The sequence below is a fragment of the Thermobia domestica genome, chromosome 18, assembly GCF_964235325.1.
Source record: "Thermobia domestica chromosome 18, izTheDome1.hap1.1, whole genome shotgun sequence".
NCBI classification, from domain to species: domain Eukaryota; kingdom Metazoa; phylum Arthropoda; class Insecta; order Zygentoma; family Lepismatidae; genus Thermobia; species Thermobia domestica.
Window position 1 is genome coordinate 164,635,405 of NC_137471.1, and position 23,675 is coordinate 164,659,079.

At 35.9% G+C, this 23,675-nt stretch overlaps 1 protein-coding gene across 1 annotated transcript; it reads left to right on the forward strand.

The window, feature by feature from the left end:
* Nucleotides 1-349: 349 nt before the first annotated feature.
* LOC145675756 (uncharacterized) lies at nucleotides 350-22,605 on the forward strand. Its single transcript, XM_081746408.1, has 2 exons — nucleotides 350-1,650; nucleotides 11,691-22,605. Exons 1-2 carry the CDS (start codon nucleotides 1,289-1,291, stop codon nucleotides 13,210-13,212), a joined length of 1,884 nt encoding a protein of 627 aa, XP_081602534.1. The 5' UTR covers nucleotides 350-1,288; the 3' UTR covers nucleotides 13,213-22,605.
* The last annotated feature ends 1,070 nt before the right edge of the window (nucleotides 22,606-23,675 follow it).

A 23,675-nucleotide genomic window follows, 5' to 3' on the forward strand; every position in this document is an offset into this window, starting at 1 on the left:
TACTTTTTTATCATTTTTCAACTATTCTAATCTTTACATTTTACATGTTTAATTACCTTTCTAAATTGCCGATATTCTTGTTCAATACAGTGATATTGATACTATGCAAAACTTTTGTAATGCTTACTACAAACAAACAATCAATTGCCGAGAGAGCAATTGTGGTTGATGGAGTTCGTCAGTGGTAGTTACAGCGAGTGCATCGTGTTTCGTGTGCTCTGTGAGGACGAGAGTTGAGTGGGCCTTTCTATACATATACACTACACTTACATTCTTTTTTCCATTTACACGTTCATACATTCCCTTCTTTCTTCAACACTTTTTTCCGTTCATTTTACACTCCCCCTCTTCTCTACCTTTTGCCCTGTCTCTCTTGGCCCTCAGCCCTCTTTCCCTGTTCGAACTTCTCTCCCGATTTTGACCTTTATCCTATTGTGCCGTATTTCTCTCCCGATTTGACTTTTTCCCGATTGTGACATTACTTTTTTTCACGTCTATTTTACTTTATCATACTTCTTACTTTGCATATGTCATATACCTTTGTACTCCTCTTATTACTTTTATCATTTTTCTACTAATCAAATCATTACATTTTACATGTTCAAGTACCTTTGTAAATTGCCGATAAGTTTTCAAAGACAGTGGCAACGTTCTTTTGCGCCACTTTTTTGACGCTTCTACAAAATTGTGGTTGATGAAGAAGAATAAGACGAAGAAGAAGAAGTTTGGAAATATAAAGTTGTTTTTGTGAAAGTACTTGTAAATCATTTCATTAACACTGGCAACGTAAAACATAAGGGGAGTATAAGAACAGTGTTAAATTCTTATTATATTTCAGGCATTTATTCCAAAGTTGGGCGTCCGCTTTCGCCACGTTTTTTCGCTGTTATCTCCTCTGCACACTTTGTGTAATTTGTTATTAGGTTCATTAATCCATGCTCTTCACAAACTTTTAAAAGATTTTGCTCGTTATCAACGTATTGCTTCACAAATGTTAAAACTGTTAGTTCATTGCCCTTGTACATTCGCCATGTTGATAACATAAATGCTCGTTTCTTTCCCACAATGCAACTGTTTGGTTACCTTGCGCCAAGTAGTTCCCTCCGCTCACCGTATAGTCCCATGTTTATAGCCGCATATATATAACAAATAAAACAGATTTTTCGAGACTCTTATATATTATTAAGCACACAAACGATCAAATTATTCATATCTTTCCTGTAAATTTTAAAAATTTTGCTGGGAACGGACGCCCAACTTTGGAATTTAACCCATATTTCAATTCACAATGGCTGGTAAGGCGTCTGTTAAGTTGGAATTGATATGCAAAGAAGAAATTGCTTATGACTTACCTAGTGATGATCCGCTCGAAGGGAGAGGGTGGACATACGAACTAATGAATGACAACAAAGAGTTAATATTATCTACAACGGAAGGAGAGGTATCAGTGGACAAGGATACAGCTATGTGCTCTTTGGATGTGAAACTAAACGTTGATAGGGTGAAACCAGAATTAGCACCAGAAGATCCTGAATTTGAAAGTAATATAGAAACGCTAAAAAAAATTGTGGTTCAGGAGACTTGCGCGTCGTATTCTAATGACTCCGAACAATTAACAAAAAAAAGTTTAAATTCAGTTCGGCCAGAAAGGTAATGTTCAATTCTTCATTAAATAATTGGCTCAGATTGATAATACTGTTACATGGTTTCGGAAAATTTGTTGGTTAAAAGCAATACGTCACGAGAAATATTTAGGTATGGGAGATATCATGAACGTAAGTTAGTAGCCTACAAATTGGAAATGACATGGGACACATAGACAAGCTGTATACCAAATAAAAATAATAGCAAGATTGATACGATCCATACAATTCTTATGTAGTTCGTATCTTGATAAAATAATTATTTTTTTATTATTGTTTAAACATTTCTCACTAATTGTTGCACATATTTAAAATATGGGTGCTCGACGATATTGTTTTATTTATATAGAGACACTAAAATAACAAATAATGAGAATGGTAATTATCCTAAAATTTTACAAATGTAAACCTGTAATGTATTATATTCGAACATAAACTATGGACGTTTGTGATTTTATTTTGATTTAGCTCAAATGGGTCTAGCTTGATTTTTCCGGCGGGCTCCGAAAAACAAGTAAAATACAAGATAAAGAATATTTTAACCATCTATGGATGTTCATTATTTGTAGAGGTCCATACAATAGTCCATTTCATAGCTGCACTCATTTTTTCAAGGAAGTCGACTTTTTACATTCCCTGGAATCTTTTTTAGGGTATGGACCTGCATTTCTCAATATGGGATCACTTCAGGGGCTTGGTGTTCGTACATAATATATGAATTATTGTAAAATCAACGCTAATCAGCATGTGCTAGATGGCCGGTAAAAATGAGATTGCTATGCACATTAGGGCATTACGCAGAATGTGGGTAAACAAGAATAGCGCAAAATTCTGTATTTAGGATGACTTACATGTCTTACGTGTTGAATGTGTTCTTGTACGTTCCTAAGTATTTTATAGGTAACATGCTGAAATGCTTTCTTGGCTCGTATATTTGTGTTCCAAAGTAACACAATACATTAGGGACGTAACTTCTTAATTATATGGATCCCTTCATTCCCAAACATTTTCATAGTTCCGTGTTATGATTTGCCACACTAAATTTTGATACCAAATTTCGCTTACAGTGGCACATCAGGCCTTACTTCGCACAAAATATGAAGAGATTTTCACAGTCCTCCGTCGGTAAAACCATGAACTGTATACACGAAGTTTCAACTACCCCCTACGATAGAACATGTAACTTTATTTTGGTGTTAATGTTGGGGTCAGCATCAGTTCTAATTACAGGGAGGGTTTGTTGTTGTAGTGGCGTGGAAAACAGTCACTGTAAGGGCCGACAAATTTTAAGAAGAATTACCGTCAATGTTAAGTCAGTTTCGTTATATTATACAACGTAACTAATAACCGTTTGAACATTTTAATACAAATAAATTAGTTAAACGGCGGTTAAGCGCTACGTAGCGCCATTCTGTGCGTAATTATTTGACAACACAGGTTGTAAGTGATTCATAAAAAATACAGATTAATGAATTGGATCCTAAAACCAACGGTGCTGACAATCTCTTACAGCTGAAGCTTGCAGGGTCCCTGACGATTCGAATTAATTGCTTCTACCATAAGACCTTACATAGCACCCTAGTTGCATGCCTTCGGCATTTAAGTCATGACTAGTGATGGGCAGTGGGAATATTCCCGGTGGGAAGGAATTTATAAAATGGGAATATTCCCGGGTTTTTTCCCTGGCATATAATTTCCCGGGAAGAAATTTATTTCCATTTCTTTACTTTATCTTCCAACTTATAAGAACAATATGACTAATTACTTTATTTTAATATATTATGATTTACTTCTAGGTTTTAAATAGCTTAGAGGTTAAAAAAATTAAAATTATTTGACGGTACTTTATATAACTAATAATATGATTTCTTTAAAGTTCCATTTCAATTTGCACTAAAAAGTAGGGTAATTGTTTAGTATTAGAGGCCAAAATTAGCAAAAAGTAAGATGATTTACGGAAGAAATGAGTTGATAGTGATGTTCAAGTAGTCAAGAAAGTATCGAACATATTTTTTTAAGGCAGTAGGGGATTATATAAAACGGAAAGGTAAGTGGAAGTGATTTATGTGAGAAAATAAAGTGAATTGTTGGTAACGAATATAGAAAAACACGTGCCAGGCGGGGCTTTAACCCGCCTTCATTCGCTAACGCTCGCTCTGCAATGCTCTCTGAATTTAATGTTGATAACGTATTTTAACGTATGAAAACATAAAACAACCGCATCGGAATAGAATATCGCAAAAAAGTAGGTGCAGAACTGCCCCCAATGCTAAAGAACAGCCAAAATTAGCAAAGTACTAATTTACAAATGATGATAAGGAACAATTTTGTAAAGTAATTTAGAATTATGTAGAAATAGAGATGAAGTACTATTAATAAACCTTGAACCACCATTAGTGATAGACGTCGATCTGTCTCCTCTCTCTGACTCGAATTTCTGAAGAGGGATTCGGACTTCTTTTACATGTGTATTAACGTATGGAATTTCGAGAAATAGGTAGAATGAAAGGTCGTGTATGGCAATGTTACGTGCTAAAATATAAAGATAAGTAAGTATGTTGCAAATTTTGTGAACATAAATATGTATGCGCAAATGTTGATAAATTGGTGAGACATGTATCTTCTAGCATTTACCCAATCTAATTGGTTTATGACATTTATAAATTTAATGTGCTTATAATATCAGTATTAGAGTTAAGTTGAGCAAATCCACTTACGTATAAATTTAAACTGTTACTATATAATTTACTATATAATTTTTCACACATGATTAATTGATAGAACATATTGTAAATAAATATACATTTATGCGTAGTTTCTAAATATAATAAAGTGTTAATAAAGTAACATAGTACCGTTCAGAATATACATTTTAAAGAATCCTCTGTGGACAACAGTAATAATATGCTGTTTACATAAAATAATTCAACTTTGAAATCATAATATAATAAAATAATGCAAATTTCTTTGTGATTGAACATAAATTCCCGGATACATTCCCCTTTTGGGAATCTTCCCGGGAATCTTCCCAGGGAATATTCCCGAAAAATATCTTCCCGGGAATTTACCCATCACTAGTCATGACAAATCAGGGTTAATTTCTGAACCCCAATTGGGCTGTCAACATTCAGGCCTTGAGGAGGCATTTTAACAAAATAAATATAATGAAAATGACGACAAGAAATACACCCTGGGAGGAGATTAAATGGTACAACCTCACATTTCAATTCATCAATTTTTTAATCATTAGTATTACTTCAGGCCCGCTCGTACCTACAAAATTGGTAGGTTTATAAACGTAACCTTTTAAAGAGCGCTACCTAATACTTATGTGTGGCTTACTAGCAATTGCACTTATCTTTATCGAGAATAAAGTCACATCTGAGAGCATTTGTCACAATAGTGAAACACAAGATAACAGTAATATTAACTTGTTCATTAAACATTATTGTTGTTCAGGGCCTACTCGTACGTAGCAAACTTAATATGTTCTCATACCATAAACCTGAATTTTACCATATACTGCCTAACTGACGTAGGCACTCCGTACTATCGATACGTCATAGTATCCGGTGTTTATCGTAGTAAAGGGTGAAATCGTAAACGGGCTTCCCTTTTTCTTTTTCTCGAGACCGGTTTATGATTTCAGGCACAAGAATACAAGAGTTATTTTCAAATATAAAAAAGAATAACATTTTATTTACTTTCTCTAAATGCAAATCAAAACTCTAATTATTTTCTATAAATCCAAATCAAAACTAAATTTTATATCAAAATCTAAAATCCGAACATCAATTTTATTACTATTATACTTTTCTCTAATTATGCCAAACATTAAAAATTAGAACAAAATTTTGAAATTTTAGTCCATTGCCGAATCTGCACATTTGCTGGGACCCAACCCGGCGTCGGACTGGTTTCATCACTTTAATTTTATAACGAATGTAGGGATGACCCTAGGGGATTAACTATATTTTAATCTTCAACTCATCTTAGCTTATAATATCGCTTTCTTTGAAGTCAATTAACTTCAGTTATCATTAGTCACATTGAATTTTCATAGTAGACTGCATATATATATCGAACGACGGACAAATCAACGAGCAACTTTATTAAATTCAAGGTTATTGTCAATTACTTTCAATATTATTACTAAATTGTGTTTAACTTACAGCATTTTGACGGCGACTTGATCTTACATTGCAAATTTCGCATATTTTCTCATTATACAATCACAACATCAGATGAAAAGGTTCACTATCTGAAGAGCACATTTTTTTAATTACCCAAAATTTTAACTTTATGATTAATTGTAGTTATTACTAGTACTTCTCTAATTATGTTCGTAATTATATCTAATTGCCTAACATGTCTCTAAATGCTTGATTGTATGGGGACAGTTAATGTTAATATAAACTTAAAGAAGAATGATTAAAAACTCAAAACATGATTTGACAATAAAATTATTAAGTATGGTTCCCAAAACTGGAAAGACCTGAAAAAAAAAATACAAAACCTAAGCATCCTAATAAGAATTTGATACTGAAAGTCAGCATCCAAAACGGGATAGCCATACTTTTCACAAGTGGTGCGGTATTATTACCATTTCAAAGTCGGAAATCGCGTTCTAAATCAATTACCTGCTTAAAATTTCCAATGCTCTCCTTTCCACATTCATCTTTCATCTCCAAATACTGTAAGGAAACCATAAAACATGACATCTAAGTAAGCGTATCTGATTGTAGAGCGATATTGATGGTTTCTTGGACTGGTGCGTCAGTGGCGGTGGGCACACACTTTGATTCTGAAAAGTAACCTTCGAAATTCGGGGAAATAATCAAATAAATAAGCAGTAGTCCTTTTTTCATAATCTAAAATTTTAAAAGTTCAAATTGGGTATTTCTGATTTCTCATCTCTTCCGGGGTTTAACCCGAGTTGGGGTGAAGTTCACGCTTTTTTGGTGCTAAGATTTTAATTTTCCATCTGTGCCGGTTACGCTTATAAGCTGTAATTTAGCACGGTTACGTGTACTTTTCCAGTTAGTTTGTTTAATTTCAAAATTTTTATCCTTTTTACAGCGTATTTACTAAACTTCCACGTAATGACACGCCTTCCTTTGCGACGTTTAGATTTACGCTGCAATGCGATACCTGCCATAAATTCCTTTTTTTTTTTGTTTGCGCTTACTATTACTATATTTTGCCATGTAGTTTACTATACAATGTTCGTACGTGTTTTAGCTTAAGCTTTCGGAGTCGATGTATACTTCTTCCGAATTTTCACTCGAAATAACCTCGCCTACAGCTCGACTTTAATTTGCATGTAGTTCGTCTTTGACCGAGTTTAGTGCGTTCCGAATTACGCTTACCAAGGCACTTTCCTTTTATTCTCAACTTATTTCCTTCTGCACGCCTAATGTGTGGTTGTGCGTGCTAAGAACACGCTGTACGTGGAAGTCGACGCACATTGTTTTCATCATGAGCAATCAACATGTCTACATTTTTTGTAGCACTACACTTAAACTTTCGCTTTTTACAATTTCGCAATAGTGAAGTACTAGTTGAAAATTCAAACATTTCGGCAAGTGAAAATTAATAAATGTTGCATCTGATGTACTGATATGATCACGTTTGCTCATTTTAATTTTACTAATTATGCTCCTCGAAATCGAGTTTACGTTAATAATGTATTACGAAAACTCAACTGGGTATCATTGGCCATCTTATTTTTCTTCATAACTTTGGTGTTTGAATTGGGTTCCTTAACGGAAATATACTTTCGACTGCGTGTGCTTTATTTGGAGTGTTACGCTTGTTCACGGTAAACATTTCCGACCGATATATTATGTACGAGACCTTCACTACGTAAAACAGAATTCACTTGGCGGGTCTATTGTGAATTTGAAGTCGTTTCCTTCTACTATACTCAAAGCTGATAAAGTCGGAATGGATTTGCAGCACTAAAACGCAACTTACGTTAGACATACACTGTTACAAAGACAAATTTTAATTTGTTAATTCGCGCAAAACCATTTGCCTGTGACACAAAACCGACCACACTGTAACTCCTTTATCACACAAAATTATCAATTGAACTCTCAAGCCTTCCCTGGCTTTTTCGAGAGGGCGTATACGCGCAACCTGAACTCTACCGCTTATCATGTGTGAAACATCGGTATCCCTTGCCGGCAAAACAATTACATTAGAAACAATTTTTTACAGGTACATGTAACGATTCTTCTTTTTTGCTATCTCTACACTGCATATTTCCTTTTCCTGACTGTAATCGACTTTCTGGTTTATTTGGCACATATCTTTCACAACTTGGGCCCGGCTCGAATTCAAGACGGTTTCTTTTCCACCTTGCACTCTTTTATTTTGTTGGTTTGCCTACACTCAAACTGTGCCGTTCGCATGTATTCATAGAACACATTGAGACCTCTCTTTCATTCCGCTACACTATTTTTAAACTCAGCAGTTACTGAATCAACATTATTGACCGCGTTAACTAATTTAGAGAGTACTTCAGTAAAGGAGTTATTGGCTACTTTGATATTATTACGTAAGCTGTCTGCTTTGGCATTCAATTCGATCTTTCCTACGCTCTCAAATCGTTTCTGTTACAGGCTTTTAAAGTTCACCTACTGATTCATGTATTTTTTGTCCTAGGCATCCAATATTCATTACCATTTTTGAGCAATGGTTTCTAATTGTTTCTCTAATTCCTCTGTCAACATTGCTTGAAATTGTTCTAAAACACTAGCCTCCATATTGATATGAGTTACGAGCAACTAATTTAAAGTACAAAAATATAAATGTTTGAGTTTAATACGAAAATAAGAAATATGCACTTAAAACATGAAACACTAAGAATTTTGATATTACGACCATTGACGACCAATCCTTCTTTTTACAACTCAGGTTTCACTTTACGAAGTGCTTCAATATAAAACTAACACAGATATAAACTAGTACCATATATAAAATATTTTCTATAACTATTCTATCAGGTTTTGATTCCATTTTGTACTAATACATAATAACATACTCAGCAAGGCCATGTGATATTATTTGAAAAACAGTATCACGTGATAGTTTCTACACAAGAACTGTGTCTTCATCAGACTTCCACTCCTTCTGGTTGCTGGGAGTTTGTCATCACTTATATATACTGTCCGGAGATCAATTTTAATTAGGTTCCGCCCCTTCTTAAAAAGTAACACTTGTCTGGCTTTCACTTTCACTTTTTCGCTGCACACGTGTCCAATTAAAGGTTTACTTTTTTTCCGCTGGATGCGTCCTGTCCTCTAATTATCCTTATTTTCCTTGTTATTTTGTTTCTCTTTCTTTCTTCTTCCTTTTTATTCCTTCTTCTTTAAGCAGAATCTTCTCTCATTCCTTATTTATCGAGAATCTTGCATTCCAGTTCATCACCTTGCGTCCTGCTTTCATAATCTCTCTGGCTTCCTTCCATTTTCTCACCAAAGTCCTGTTCTCTACTTCTATGACCTCTGCTCCTTCCCACCCTATCCTGTGGTTTGTTTCTTTCTGATGCTCTTATATCGCATTGTTGTCCATTTTCAATCTTACATCATCCTGGTGCTGGTTAATCCTTTTTTTGCATTTTTTTGTTTCTCCTATGTAAATTTTTCTTCTGACTAGTTCAATTATTCTGCTTCCTCTTTTCCTGTACGTCCTAATACCTGCTTTCCGAAACATTCTCTATATGTTCTCTGTTTGTTTGCACAGTTATTGTGTTGAAACTGTCACGCGATACTGTTTTCTTTTTACATATTATCACATAGCCTTGCTCAGTGTGTTATTGTGTATTAGTATTAAGATATTTACTCTTATTCATAAATGCACATGAAGATGCATAGTGTAAAAGATGTATGTATGTGTGTATACTCAATCAGCTGTTTGCTATCCACTCACATCTACAAGGACTTAAATTCAACAAGAAACATTTTTATGAGCTACATTAATCTCTGTTGCTCTCAATGTCAAAACATATTTACTTAACTTACATGAAAAATCTACATTACTCAGTTCTTGTTTTTATCTATCACTCTGCTTTATTTTTAATTAATTGTGTTCGCCGAGGTTCTGATGGAAATTGACTGTCGACACTAGGCTAATCAGATCCAAACTCAACACGTTATCTGTATAACTAATGGTATTGTAGAAGCAGTTGTAGGAGAATGCTATAATTTAATCCGGAGAACGGTCGCCATGTGGTTGAAATCGTGTTTTTTGGTAGTTCTTAGATTCTTGTAAATATAATCGTAACCTTCACATTGATTTTCGTGTTTTTCCCAAGATTTGTCACTTGTTTATTGCATTTATCCCAGCTTTGTTACGGCAGTGTGACGTAATATTGAGGTCTCAAATATTCAGTAATAATACTAATAATATTAATAGTATAGGTAACAAATTTCGTATGAGGACACATTGTATCAAAGCCTGTAAAATAACCCGTAGCGTAAGCCATAAGTTACAAAATAGTCGGGATTGGAGAGAAGTGTAAGGACCAACAGCACATACCCTCTCGATACGTTCCTACAACTAGCTACATGTTATAACGGAAAGTTTCCCTACAACTAGCTAAATGTTATATAAGGAAAGTTAAATGTTATAACGGAAAGTTTCGAGGTAATTTTGGTGTAGAAAGCAGGGATTCTAAACTCACAAGAGCCGTAATTACAGTTGTTTTTAAGTAATGGTTATGCTGGCTAAGCTACAGAAGATGTCGAAGGGGTTTCGGGAAACGGGTTCCATACCATCATGAGACACCTCTACAGCTACCCAAATTTAAACGAAAGATTTCCGCTAATATTTCGTGTAGAATATATTCTACTGTACGTTTTCAGGAAAAAACTGTAAAAAAAAGAACTGAATATAATTGAAAACTAAAGCTTGTATAAAACAACTTGTCAAGTTTGCAGATGTAATTAAAAAATCTTTGCTACAATAATATACACAGACCATAATTCAGTGAGCTCAGAAATACAAACTATCAAAATGATGTATAAGATTCAGTCTACAGAACAATTGTTGCTTAAATAGTGGCATACACTATTTCTAGAATCGAGATAAGATGAGAAATGTTTACGATAGTTTTGGTCTCGTCTCGATTCTCATCTCCAAAGCATGACTATGGTGTGAGTTAACCTTGTCCCGTCTCGAATTAAAATGTTTCAATCCGATTTTGTTTGGTCTGTTTTAGAATCGAGATGAGAAATTCGTGTTTTCATGGGCAACATTACACAAAACCGAAATATTTTTTTTGCCTAATTTCACGTTTCTGCTTGTAATGGTACGAGCTGAGCGATAATAAGATTTTAATTTTTAAATATTCTTCGAAATAATTGTGACTATTATTAGTATTATTCCTGAAAATTTGATAGTTCAAGTGCTGAAACAAACGAGTATTCAAATATTTGAATGTAATGAAGCGTGTGTTATCGCCGATCTATTTCCATCAAAATTCGTATAGAAAAAAAATGCATGACGTGTATTTGATCGAAGAACCTCGAGATTACTGGTCGAGCCTTAGACCAGTGAACCACGATCACAACGCTGTAAATGATTCATCTTTAGTCTTGTTACTCTAAGTTACTCTGCCTCAGCTTGGAAAGTTGTATGTAATTTTTTAATTGGTTTCAAAATGCCTTTCGTGTTCCTCCTATGATGATATAAGTTAACCTTTGGATCGCAAGTTGGTGTTTCCTCCACACGAAACTACAGATAAGACAGATTTAATTCTCATACTGTGCATTTGTGTCAAGACTGCCGACAATACTTTGTCATAGACTTATGACCGCCACGATATAAATGGTCGTTTAATTTGATATAGTGAAACAAACTACAGCAATTTATTTTGAGACAATAGTGAAATGGTACTCCATTTCATATTTCTACAATATTTAATTTAATAAAACAAACGAAGCGTAACTTTATCATGTAATACGGCGAATGATTACATGTTTTCTTGCTACTTAATCACTATCTCCATTTACATTTCATTGTTTGTTGAATTTGTTACAGGCGCGATAACATCTTTGCTTTCCACGGAGAAGGGAATACCTTTACTACATTAAATAAAGCCATTTCTCATACTTATGAGGAATCTTATACTTCGACGCAGTTTGCCAAAGGGTATCATCGATCACGTTTGACAAAAAATATGGTGACACAGGAAAGTGAAAAGCCTCATACGTACGAAAATAGTGATAAACGCTCTAATCAAAGTTCAACTGTGTCAAGTGGTGAGTTTGTGCATTCAGGTGAAAAATCTCATATTTGTGAAGTATGTGGAAAGGAATTTCGAGTATGTTCAAGTTTGGCTACGCACATGGTAATTCATACAGGAGGAAAACTACACACGTACCAAGAGTGTGGTAAGGCATTTAATCGATCTTCGACCTTCTCTACACACATGTTAATCCACAAAGGAGAAAAACCTTACACGTGCCTAGAATGTGGTAAGGCATTTAAACGACGTTCAAATTTGGCTACACACATGTTAATCCACACAGGAGAAAAATCTCACACGTGCCAAGAGTGTGGTGAGGCTTTTAGTGATTGCTCGAATTTGGCTACACACATGTTAATCCACACAGGACAAAAACCTCACACGTGCCTAGAATGTGGTAAGGCATTTACTAAACGTTCAGATTTTGCCAGACACATGTTAATCCACACAGGAGAAAAACCTCACACGTGCCTAGAATGTGGTAAGGCATTTAATCGACGTTCAAATTTGGCTACACACATGTTAATGCACACAGGAGAAAAACCTCACACGTGCCAAGAGTGTGGTAAGGCATTTACTCAACGTTCACATTTGGCTACACACATGTTAATCCACACAGGAGAAAAACTTCACACGTGCCAAGAGTGTGGTAAGGCATTTAATCAACGTTCAAATTTGGCTACACACATGTTAATCCACACAGGAGAAAACCCTCACATGTGCCACGAGTGTGGTAAGGCATTTGCTCATCGTTCAAGTTTGGCCATACACATGTTAATCCACACAGGAGAAAAACCTCACACGTGCCTAGAATGTGGTAAGGCATTTAAACGACGTTCAAATTTGGCTACACACATGTTAATCCACACAGGAGAAAAATCTCACACGTGCCAAGAGTGTGGTAAGGCTTTTAGTGATCGCTCGAATTTGGCTACACACATGTTAATCCACACAGGAGAAAAACCTCACACGTGCCTAGAATGTGGTAAGGCATTTATTCAACTTTCAGATTTGGCTAGACACATGTTAATCCACACTGGTGAAAAACCTCACACGTGCCTAGAATGTGGTAATTCATTTAATCAACGTTCAACTTTGGCTAAACACATGTTAATCCACACAGAAGAAAAACTTCACATGTGCCACGAGTGTGGTAAGGCATTTACTCAACGATCAAGTTTGGCCATACACATGTTAATCCACACAGGAGAAAGACCTCACACGTGCCTAGAATGTGGTAAGGCATTTACTCAACGTTCAGGTTTGGCTAGACACATGTTAATCCACACTGGAAAAAATCTCACACGTGCCTAAAATGTGGTAAGGCATTTACTCAACGTTCAGGTTTGGCTAGACACATGTTAATCCACACTGGAAAAAAATCTCACACGTGTCTAGAATGTGGTGATTCATTTAATCGACGTTTAACTTTGGCTACACACGTGTTAATCCACACAGGAGAAAAACCTCACACGTGCCAAGTGTGTGGTAAGGCATATACTCAACGTTCACATTTGGCTAGACACATGTTAATCCACACAGGAGAAAAACCTTACACGTGCCAAGAGTGTGGTAAGGCTTTTAATGATCGCTCGAATTTGGCTACACACATGTTAATACATACAGGAGAAAAACCTTACAAGTGCTAAGAGTGTGGTAAGGTTTTTGATAGCTCGAATTTGGCTACACACAGGAGAAAACCCTCACTCGTACCAAGAGTGTGGTTAGGCATTTACTCAACGTTCACATTTGGCTAGACACATGTTAATCCACACAGGAGATAAACCTTACACGTGCCAAGAGTGTGGTAAGGCTTTTAATGATCGCTCGAATTTGGCTACACACATGTTAATACATACAGGAGAAACCCTTACAAGTGCTAAGAGTGTGGTGAGGCATTTAATCGACGTTCGACTTTGGCCACACACATGTTAATCCACACAGGAGAAAAACCTCACACGTGCCGAGAGTGTGGTACGGCATTTACTCATCTTTCACATTTGGCTAGACACATGTTAATCCACACAGGAGAAAAACATCACACTTTCCAAGAGACAGATAATCCATTTAGTCAATGTTGAGGTTTAGGTACACACATGTTAGTCCACACAGAAGAAACTTACACGCGCCAAGCGTGTGGTGAAGGATTTAGACTATGTTCAAGTGTGGTTACGTTTATTTGTTTCACACAGGAGAAAAAGATTAAACATGCCAAGAGTGTTGTAAGTCATTTAATCGATGTTCCAAATAGGCTGCACATATGTTAATCCTCAGAGGAAAAAAATATCACACATGCTACGAGTGTGATGGCGAATTTAAATATCGTTTAAATTTAGTTACACACATATTAATCCATACAAGAAAAAGAGGTCACGTATGCTAAGAGTGTGGTGGGAAGTTTAATCGAAGTTCAACTCTTGCTACACATATTAATATGCATTAATATGCCCTGAGTGCGGTATGTAATTTGATAAACGTTGAAGTTTGGCTAGAGACATGTTAATCCACACAGGAGTAAAACACCACACATGTCAAGAGTGTGGTAAGGCATTTAATCTACGTTCGAAATTGGCTACACACATGTGAATCCAAACAGTAGCAAAATCTCACCTTGCAAAAATCCTTGAATAGAATTTATTCAACGTTCATACGTGCTGAGCCACACAGGATCAAAACCTCATGAGTGGAAAGTGTGGAAGACGATATAGTCAAAGCTAGAACCTTGAAATGCAGTTGAATACAACTCAATCACCAAAGAGATGCAAAGAGCTTAGCAAGGCATTTACTCAAGGTTCACATATTGCAAAGTAAATCATAATCCAGAAAGGACAAAAACCTCACACGAGCGGAGAGTCTATATGAGATGTCGCATTCTGTTGGAGGATTAGAGATAATATAATCTACTCTGTTATTTTTACGCGTGCTATGAAAATTGTAGTATCCCAAATTGAGTGCTTGAGTAGAATAGTTGACAAAGGGATTCCATTTGTGTGTGATGTTATCCCATGTTTATTGTAGATCCATATCTAAGCTCAAGTTATAGTCACCAAAATGAGCAACTTTGTCACCTTTTGACAACTTCCGGAAATGATTCGTGGCATCTGTCAAGTAAACTTTGAGCACTGTTCCTATATTGTCTGCAGAAACACCCGCCGAAGACTGTTTTCCGACAGACTTACCTCTGCTCAAATAGTTTCACACTCACGTACGAGATCATTCTGTGCTCTGCTGCCCCATTAATTTTAATACTACAAACTGTCCGCCTTTATGGTCTTGCGGTCTTATTTTTTATGTAGAGAATTGGTTGAGAAACGACATTCCACTGTTCCTTGTCGATATTTTCAGACATGTTTCGCTCACCACTAAACAGCCATATTTACAGCACAGTCTGCAGAATTGTTTGTAATGCTTTGTACATTTTGGTATTATAGTTTAAAGGTGGTTTTCTGTTCACTGCACTTTTGAGCAGCATTCTTCTGCTCATCACTACATTCAATGCAGAATATAAAGCATCTGATTTGGCACAATTCTATAGCGTGGGATCACGTTGTCCAAGTTACTCTCACTCTTTTTTTGCCATCTGAGTTGAACATTGTAAATTATATTAATTCAGTGTTCTCTACCAATAAATGATAACGATATTTCACTGCATCTCCAACTGTCAAACGCAGACTCTAGCCGTTGCCTTACTACTGGGTTCACAATGGAAATGATAAAGCATAGAGATAGCACAAATATTTTTCCCGAAGCAGTAGCTCGAACTTTAACTTTTCTGCGGTTAGATACCGCCTTTTTGTATTTTATGCATAGACGTTCCTTAGTACATACAAAGGTTTGTTACTGCCAAACTTAACATACAGATTTACAGTGTGGATAACTTCATTATTCAAAATCTATAAAAAAAAAACTGTTGACTTTCTAACCAAAAGTTTTCCACCTACCTTTCATTGTCCGATTACCTAGTCCCACTTTGGAGCTATACCAATGCATAACTTGTCTATATTACAGTAATATATCGAAAAAGTAAATCTCACCTATATTAACAAACGCTTCCAAACTCAGCACCCTTTATTCATGCAATATATACTACCTCACTTTAGACCCCACACCAAATCGCTATCAGCATACTCCTTGTCCCTAATGTTTACGCTCTGCCAGTACACTTTACCCTCGTGAGATTCATTATTCTTAACCTTATAGTGGTAAGGTGAAAAACATTTTTATGAATGGTAACATTTTTCCTCCTGGACCCAGAAACATTTTTGACTGATAAGATGTGAACTAGGATTTAAATTTGTATTATATATACAATATTAAATACAAACACCAGACAATGGATACGCTTTAAGCGAAACTATACATTTTTATTGAGGCAATACCTTTCTTGTTAAAATTAAGTTCGATAATTATTTGACTATTTTATTGCTTAGATACCGGTACTCAAAATAAAATATTTATTAACTAGGAAGAAGTAAACCAGGATTTCTCCTAATAGCGGTATATTCACGTTTCACTTCTGCAGCAGTCTCCACACATCATTTTTGCGTGACTTAGGCAAATCCACTTACAGCACTTTTGGCAAAATATCTGGCCACATGTGTTTATACATGTAACATCGTCTTCGCTTTCCGACATGATTAGGTACAGAAGCATCCTCTAGAGTCAATCCGAAAAAGCTTGCTGTGTTCGCTAAATGTATAACATTACTATTAATCAGTTCTACATTATAGAGGTGATAAAATCACGTTATTTGCCATCGTGTAGTATTTCTTTCTTCGTCATATTCAGTAGGTATCTGGTCTACTATGTCCACCCCACCTTTAGTATCGTTGTAAAATCTGACCATCTCTGGCTTCCTGTTATCTCTGGAACTCTCATCTAATTTGACGTCATTGGGCGTACTTGAGATCCGCACTACACACAGATTTTTCTTAGATGCATACGAACCAATGGTGCAGTTCTAATGAAAACCAAATACACTACTGTATTCTTTCCTCCTTTTGGCATTCACAAACGCGGGGGCAACTTTCTAGTTTTTACGAATTGTTCCTATAATAGTTAACTTACTGTCTCATTCCATTTATTTAACCAAATTGCAGCTTGTAAACCGATTATTGTAAAAAGGTCTCTTTGCAAGACGAACCATGAATCTGTTGACACAATCTCTAGACTACTTCTTCAGGTTTGTTATCTATCTGGAACGGGCCTTCTGATTGTGTCCTTACATACACTTCTATGTTTGTTGTGTAGTATAATGTTTCACCAACAAGAATAACAATTTTAATTCCACATTTTGGAGGTCTTTTAGGCATATAAATACGAAATCCACATCTTCCCCGGAAAGCGACAAGTGTCTCACCCAAAGTTGCTAACATACCAATTAAGAAAACTGTTGTTGCATTTGTTTACAAATAATTCAAAAAAAGTCACGAATTGGGGCTAATCTGGGGCTGAAGGTTATATGTGATTATGTTATTCATTAGCATCTTCCACTCTTTCATCCATCATATCCTGCCCAGTAATCACTTTCTGCTCAGTTTGGCTTCTCCGGTTCCCATCATCACATAGAGATGACCCTACGCAAAAGACACATTCATTTGTCTGATTAACAATACACATGTGTTAACTTGTGCTTCGCACCTCCCCTCATTCTCCATCCTCGTTATCCCTTTGCACATTTTTTTATTTTCTCTAATTGTTTTGTATTTATATTGAATCAATCTGTCTATATTAGGTTGTGTTATATATGTTTACTTACATTATAATGCTAAGGATCAAAGTTCCATACGCCCATTTTTCTTTTTCTTTTTGATTTTTTGTTAGTTCTTATACCGTATAATTGTAAAATTTCGATAGAGCACAGATCTCCACTTACACTTTATAAATAAATTCTTTTCCATCACTCACGTTACAGAGGGCGTAACCTTCTCATTGTTTGTTAGCCACTTTGGTTTGCCGGTAAAACGTAGTGCATTCACATACTTTCTCAGCTGGCGCACATGTAGTGAGGCGTAGCTGCCAAGTCTAGACTCAGTTTATTCCACTCATGTGGGCGCACAGTGATGCTAATTCGTTAACAGGCGACAGGTTGCAAAAAATTGAGAGCTTTAACGAACGTAATTTGGCTGGAGTACACAAGTAGTATAATTTTTAATCATCATTATGATCATTTTCACTCTTATCCTGTTCTCATCACATAGTGTTTCAGTTCGGTTATTTTACCGCATATGCTAATTGACGATGGAAAATCTTTCATACATCCTTTGAAGATAAAATTGCCGGGGTGGCTCAGTTGTAAAGCGTTTACCTCTGATGCATGGGGTCTCGAGTCCAAACCCTGCTCCCGCCAAGTTAACTTTGTGGTGGACAAACACCGTGTGCTTGGGTTTCCTCGGAGTTTTCCAGTTTCCTCCCACTTTCTTCATTCCACAATTTCATTCTTGCTCAGCATACACTGAACCAAGTTCCCAGAGTTCTCGTTCTCCGACCAGTGGCAACCACCAAGCATCATCAATGAGTTCACCACCATTTAAGAAGCATACAAATGCACATAGCATCTCGAGCTCCGACTCTGACTCCAACTAGCTTATCCTCCTGTGCAGCCTGTCTACAGCTTGCTACAGAAAAAACTACAATACAAAGTACTCTAGTTCGAAGGTTTTACTTGTCTAGCTTCTCCAGTATCGGCAACGCAAAGATATTTCGCAAATGGTAGAAACAAAAAATGGATTCATCATTAAATCACAGTCGGCTAACTTCGCAAATAATTCGTGACAATCCAGTTTCGAAATGTTCAGGAAAACTGCAACTTTAACTTCTCTCAACAACATCCGACACTAGCAACCTCAGCCACATACCATGTCAATAGTAGTACGAGGAGTCCCTCTATCTATAACACTTGTTATATAGGCTGAACTTCCTGAAGTGGGATACACCTTTAAAAATGCATCCGTATTCGGAATAATCAGGGACCAACGTACATAGTTCGAATTCTGAGAACATCACAGGATATTATCAGCGACCTTTTGTATAAACAAATCTTAATTTTCAAGAAGAGACACCGATTTGAACAATCCTGCTCATTACGACCAATTCCTCACCCAGGTAAACGCTGTCAAGAAAACAAAGTACATCCTATGAACCTGTTATCCTACAAAGATGTGCACACTTTTCCTTTTCCTATGAAAACTGTCCGAATCTGCAACAAGTTCCAATCTGCAACGCTTGGTATCAATTTCCGCCTCCGACATATAGCTACAAGTGCAAGTCTCGGCTTGCTCCAGAAGAATTCAGGCCGAAACTTGTAGTACCACTATTGACTCATTATGTTCAAAATCGAAAAGGTGAGACTTCGAAAGACTAATCAATTTCTTTATATGCATAAACTATTAGCATTTGTCACCCACACTCTTCAAAACGTTCGTCTTTTGCACAACCATTAATATTAAAACACGTTCAGCACGCAGCTCGCAACATTCTTCACCTCGATTTTCATGACACTTACAGTGGTTCGTACATGCACTTTCATGTATCTCCACCCGAAACAACTATTTAACTTCATAGTGATCATGTATCTAGTTATTTGACTATGACTTTTATTTCTATTTCTCAACATTCTCTTGTACTTACCTCATAAACTCATATTGTAACAACTATTACACGAGGAACAATTTGACACATTACTTATCAGTAAAACGCATCTCACTCTCAAACTTAATTGCAAATTTACCGGCTATCAACTCATTCCACACGATATGAAGCTTCCGGCTCGATGCGCCACTAGCGGCGTTACAATACTATTTTATCCTTACACATGTAATATTTTCCATAAGTAGAAGCTTTGCTTTATATATACTTAAACACAAACAAAATATTTGCTCAGCGAAACAATATATTCACATAAAAATATTACATACGTGTTACAGTTTCGCCAACTAACATTTTGGCTTCATCAGACACTATGAGATACATGAGAAACGTGCAGTCTTATATACACACAAGAGCTGAGATATCTTGTTTCTGATTGGCTCCTGGCAGCAGCCAATCCACTTCAAGTATTCTAATTCGTATTTCCCCATACCGAGGCTTCCTATTTGTTGTAAATTAAACACACACATCAAAAGGACGATCTTGGCACAACTAATCTAAACTAACAAATAATTGGCATAAATAATTATATAATATTATAAATATATATAAATACACATAAATAAATAAATATATAAATAAACAGATAAACATACAATTACCATACGCTTAAAAAGACGACACACACATACAGTATATACTAGTGGTAGGCGCAGAACCGGTTTTTCGGTTTCCGGTTTCCAAGAAAAACCTAAACCGTTTTTTCAAAGTTTTCAAAAAACATGTTTTCACCGAAACCGGTTTCGGTTTTTCAATAAACGGTATCGGTTTTCTTCAGAACCCGGTTTCGGTTTTCTTCAAAAAACCGGTTTCGGTTCATTATCAATTGATCATTAAACAAACGCCTGAGAAATATACAACCACTGTATACAAACATGTTTTGTTGGAGTGTATAACTTAAAGAATGTGTTATTTTTTAAAAAGGCAACACTTCCAGTGTACCCTAAAAAAGTATTAAAGAAATAATGGCCATGTTTTTTAAATATTAAATTGGAACTGGGCCAATCTACACAAAATTTGGAATCGACCAGCAAAAATGGCACGATTCTAGCACTTGTGGTTTTCGAGATCTCATTGTCAAAAGGATTGGAGACAAACACATAAACTTTTTTTTGCACACAAACATATAAACCTAGCATTTTAATATATAGATATGTATAGTCACAAGTGATCAATTTAATGGGGAGAATACTGAAATGAAACACTATGCCCTGTATGATAGAGTTGCGTAATATTATGTAGTAGATAGAAGAAATGGTAATACTAGTACAAAAATTGCTTGATTTATTGTCTTCACGAATAAAGACAGACGGAGACAATCCTACGGAGGCTCATCTACCGCCTTTTCAAAAATTACTGTGTATTGTTTCTTTGAAACAGCTCTTTCTTAGTACCGTCGTTGAATTAATCTACTATAGCGAACTTTTTGGCTTGTTTTAGAACTGGATACCGAAAATCCGGATAACTACTTACCGGTAAGAAATTGAAATGTAAGTAGGCCTATTGGTGTTCATTTCCTGGACTCAGAGTAGAAAATTATTGTGTAAATCAATTTTTTCAAGCGCTCTGAGCCCTCATTCACAAGCGGTATTCGAGCTCGACACAACGTAATATTTGCATTTAGTTTCGGTAATGAAAATAAGCATTAATAAATAGCTTTTTTCTGTTTTGTATTTGCTGATGTACGCACATTTTGCTTTGCGTGAACACAAATCGCTACCACGCAGTGGTCTCATGCAGTGACACACATCACAAATTAAGTGTTATGTCGAAGCTTCAGATTCTAAAGGATGATTCTATTTCGTTCCTGTACAGTTAATGGAGAAATTTTGTGTCTTCTTTACAGGTCAAGTTGCTATGATCAAAAATACCAGAATTTTAAACCATCTAAAATGTTCTAATTTGGGGGTCATAAAAAGGGGTAAAAGTGGATCTGAAAAGGTAGGAAGACGGTATTTAGCAGCATGACGTCACGCTTGTTACCCCTTCCTAACTTTCTCCATTGTATTTCTTAAGGAACTGGGCGACGCATACATATTTTTTCGAAGTCGGGACGGAATCCCCCCCGCGTTTAGAATCTATACCCTAAGTGCCATTTATGTATATATATCAACGCACGAAATATTGATTTAGCCTCTCTTCGTCAAACAGTTTTGAACAATGGAATAACAAGGCTCCCTCTACGCGGTATGTTCTACCTCATATAGGTATTATTTTCTCCCTTAGTGTGATTCTAGGAAAGTGAAGTGCATTCGATTTTAAAAAGAGGAAAATTAAAAATAATAAGTAAGTAAAATAAAAATATTAGGTCCATTGTAGTTCTAAACTGGCTATGATATGCTATACCACCAGTCACAGTATCAGATTTAATTTCTTGGGGACACAATCGAAGGGTGGATACATTTTATTTGAGGGAGTTATACAGAAAAGGTTAATTTCACATTATTTGCGCAATATTAATATATACTACCAGTCTGGGGTGCAGGTATAGCCTACGAGTAGCGCCCGCCTCCTTGGCCCCCATTGGCAATGGTACTTGTACCAGATTTGAATAACAACTCCAGGTAAGGAAAGTTCTATTAATATTTTATTTTGTTTAAAAGATGTTAGCTTAAAACTGTTAGCTTAAAACTAAAATATTGTTGTATTAAAAGATGTTTCGATGTGCACAATAGCTAACATTGTTAAAATATACTGATAATCAAATGTACGAAAATGTCATTTTCTGTAATATATAAAACAAAATCCTAAACAACGTTTTTTCTAACGTATAACGTCCTTAAATGTATTTTATTCAAATTTGAACGTTTTGGAACCTAAAAGTCTTAAGCCTATAATGTGTCGAGCTTTTGATAGTAAACATTTGCAGGTGCATATGGTGCAACGATTGTCAAGGTCAACTGCGCAAACGCACTGAGCAAGCATTTAATATTCATTTCAGTGACCTGCAAGATAAGGGTGAAATTAGCAATTAAGTGTTAAGCAACTAAGTTGAAGCAAAGCACAATATGTCACGGAGTGAAGTGTGAACGTGCCGAGACTAGAGAAGAAGCTAAATGCTTCTTGTGTAAAAAAGTACTTACAAGTAAACCTTACGTTTGGGTGAATCGAGTTGCTGACTGAGACACATATGAGAAAGTAGTACTAAATGTGGTCAGTATTTCAGTGAAGTTTTAGGTGCGAAGCTCCAGGGGTTTAGGAGATACAGCTACCAGAACATCACATGGAAGTACAGAATAGTCTTCATACAGTTGGAGGTGAAAGCTCTGTAAGACCTCTTGTAACGACAAAAGGTGAATAACAAATATATGGGTACATATTAGGACTAGGGGGAAGTCATACAGTAAGGGTATGCCTGCCGGCGGCCATCTTGAAATCCGCCATTTTGAATTAAGGTTAAGTTTTTAAAATAGGAATACGGTCATGTGATACATGATTTAAGGCACAAATTTAATCAGAAGAACAATGGTGACGTTAATTTTGATTTACGCGCAATTGGTAAAAAGTTACAGGGAAATTAAATATTGTTGCTGCATATGTATTAGTCCTTTACCCCACCTTGTAAATTTTGTGCTAATGATAATAATTAAATAAAAAGCAGATGGATAAATATTAGGTCTATGGTAAGAGTAGCCTTGATGGCGGCCATGTTCAAATCCGCCATTTTGAATCAGACAAAAGTTTTAAACAAAACGCATAACAGTGACACCTTATTAATAGCAAATTTTACCATAAATCCAACGGTATAACCATTTTTGCTTTATCAGTAACCAGCATTTGTTATCGCATAAACAAGTTGCTAATTTAAGGAAAAATGACCAAAGTGGAATTGAGTCATAATTGAACTTGGGCCTTTCTTCCAGAAAGGTCCTCAATTAGTATAATCAATATGTAGTTCAGAAAAGAGTGCATGACTTGCACAAATGCTCTGCTCACAGGGAGCACACCTGACAAAGGCAATCGAGTTACATTTGGCACATTTGTCGTTAACAATTCCGTCAAAGCAGTAGTCGTAAGGAGCGATCCATTTAATTTTGTGCTGGTTAATGATAAAGCAAAAATGGTTATACCGTTGGAGTTATGGTAAAATTTGCTATTAATAAGGTGTCACTGTTATGCGTTTTGTTTAA